At 45.4% G+C, this 2,529-nt stretch overlaps 1 protein-coding gene across 1 annotated transcript; it reads right to left on the reverse strand.

Annotated features, from left to right (window-relative positions):
- Positions 1–412: 412 nt before the first annotated feature.
- LOC127877782 (uncharacterized) lies at positions 413–883 on the reverse strand. The gene has a single exon (XM_052424057.1). The coding sequence runs from the start codon at positions 881–883 to the stop codon at positions 413–415; it is 471 nt and encodes a 156-aa protein (XP_052280017.1).
- Between the last annotated feature and the right edge of the window lie 1,646 nt (positions 884–2,529).

The following is a 2,529-nucleotide window of genomic DNA, read 5'->3' on the forward strand; positions in this document are numbered from 1 at the left end:
TCAACATATTCATCAAGTGTTTACAATAATTGCTTTTAAGCCCTATTTTATTTCACTCCGAGCTTATTTTTTAGCTTTCTTCGCACTGTGCACAACCATGACGGAACACATTTTCCAACGTAGGGCTTCAACTTATCATGGTGTACCGTTTTCTTTTGCCCATTTGCATCCATTTGAATTGTCAAATTTATTGTTGATGGCATGTTTATAATAACATATGGTCCATCATAATGAGGTTCCAGCTTGAATGTAACACCAACTTTTCTGGTTTCCCGTAAGAGCCATACAATGTAATCAACATTGTATTTATTAAATGCCACTCTTAAGTCATAGGTTTCCTTATTTCGTTCAGCTTTCTTCCCTAGAACAATACGAGCGAGCTCATGGGCTCGACTTGTTTGCTGCCTCAACCTCAATGCGTGTCCCGCTGCAGAATCCCCGTCTTCTGCGGTTCTAGGAAGGCCGTAAATGACATCAAGAGGCAGACGGACTTCTTGTCCAGTTGCAAGCATGTTTGGCGAAGACCAGTGCTCTCATGCGGAGTTGCTCGATATGCTCCTGCGATACTTCCTAGATGCAAATCCCATTCGCTCTGTTCAACCGATAAATATGCGCGAATCATTTTGAGAAGAGAACGATTGAATTGCTCAACTTGGCCATTGCCTTTTGGGTTGCGCGGGCTGATGCGAGTCTTCTTGATCCCGAAGATAGAACACATTTTCTGTAATAACTGACTCTCAAATGCTGAACCCTGATCTGAATTGATGGACAGATGCGTACCCCAGCGCGAAATAAAATTATCCACTATCTTATCCACACTCTCCTCAGCTGTCTGTGTCTTTACCGGAAACACCTCTACGTACTTGGTAAAGTGATCAGACATAACCAAGATGTGACTGTTACCACAGCAGTCACAGGAAAAGGGCCAACAAAATCCACTGCCAACACATCCCAAGGAGCACCTGCCTTTAGTCGTCCCAACGGCGCCTTGGTTTCTTGACAGGGGCCTTGTCCCTCTCACATACATCACACGCTTGGATGTACAGCCGGATATCTGTTTTTAGGTTAGACCAATAGAAGGATCTCACCACGACAGCTCGGGTTCTTTTAATACCCTGATGACCAGCTGTAACAGCATTATGAGAATGCCTTATAATCGATTCTCTAATTTTCTTTGGAGTCACAAGCTGCAAATTGTCCTAGGAGGTTAATGAATCGCATCTTCCCCTGCGATACAACACACCTTCTTTTACCAGCAACTGATCCCAAATTATCAAATAATGTTTGGATTCGGGACATTCGTCAAGCATTTCACTATTGTCGGGTTTCTTGGCAGCGTTTACTGCTCTGGCAATCGTCCCGATATCACTGTCTTCATCCTGCATTGCAGCCATCTCTTGACAGGTGTACTGACTGCACCATGGATTTGATCTGAGCACTGCCCGTTAAGCAGTTGGAACTATGTTTTCAGAAACCACTGCAGTTGGCTCAGTTTCCAGATATACATCTTGTGGGCCTGGAAGACTTGCCATCATAGATGCTACCCTCTTTTAGTGGCTTACTCGTGTCGACCAACGGGCATTCACAGTCTCGCGGTTTGCATCTGGATAAAGCGTCACAGTGTGGCTGTTTAAGACCTGGACGGTATTCAATCGCGAAGTCGAACGCCGCTAAAATGTCGGTCCATCTTGCGATTTTGTCTCTGGGTTCATGCTGAAGAGCCATACTAAGGCTTGATGATCGGTTCTGACGGTGAACCTTCTACCCAGCAGGTATTGTCGAAAGTACTGCACGAAATACACAACCGCTAGTAGCTCCTTTTCGGTAATGCAGTAATTCTTCTCTGACCTGCTAAGCGCTCGGCTCGAATAGGATATCACGCGCTCACGATTTTCTTGGTACTGAGCCAGTACAGCTCCAATGCCCACACCTGATGCATCTTCGTCGAGGTGGAACATGCCTTCGTTTACGGGATAACTTATTACTTCCGGGCTGATCAGGGCTCGTTTGAGTGCACTAAACGCCTTCTCTTGGGCTTCTATCCACTAAAACTTTGCCTCCTTTTTGGTCAAATCTACCAGTGATCTTGTCAGTTTTGCAAAGTCCTTGATAAACCGACGATAATACGACCCTGAAGCCACGAACTGCCTGACTTGTTTGGGGTTTTGAGGCGTCGGCCAGCCAGTGATTCTAGCTACAATGGGGGGGGGGCGGGTTAAATACCTTTATTTGACACCAAATGCCCAGAAATAATACTTCTGTTTGAAGCATGTGGCATTTGTCGGGTTTCAACTTCAATCCTGCCTCTTGGACCCGGGATAGGACTTCGTCTACACGCACAAGATTCTGCTCAAAGGTAGAGCCATAAACAATGATATCGTCGATATAGACGAGGCATGTGTTCCACTGTAGATGTTGTAGAGCTATTTCCATGGTCCGCTGGAAGGTGCTGGCTGCATTATTTAGACCAAAGGGTATTCGAGTCATCTCATATTGGCCGTATTTACATACGAAGGAGATCTTTGAGAT

This window comes from Dreissena polymorpha, chromosome 1 (genome assembly GCF_020536995.1).
Source record: "Dreissena polymorpha isolate Duluth1 chromosome 1, UMN_Dpol_1.0, whole genome shotgun sequence".
In the NCBI taxonomy this organism is placed as follows: Eukaryota; Metazoa; Mollusca; class Bivalvia; order Myida; family Dreissenidae; genus Dreissena; species Dreissena polymorpha.

What these genes read in the sequence shown, in the direction of transcription:
- LOC127877782 (XM_052424057.1), bottom strand. Translation starts at nt 883, where the DNA reads ATGTCTGATCACTTTACCAAGTACGTAGAGGTGTTTCCGGTAAAGACA.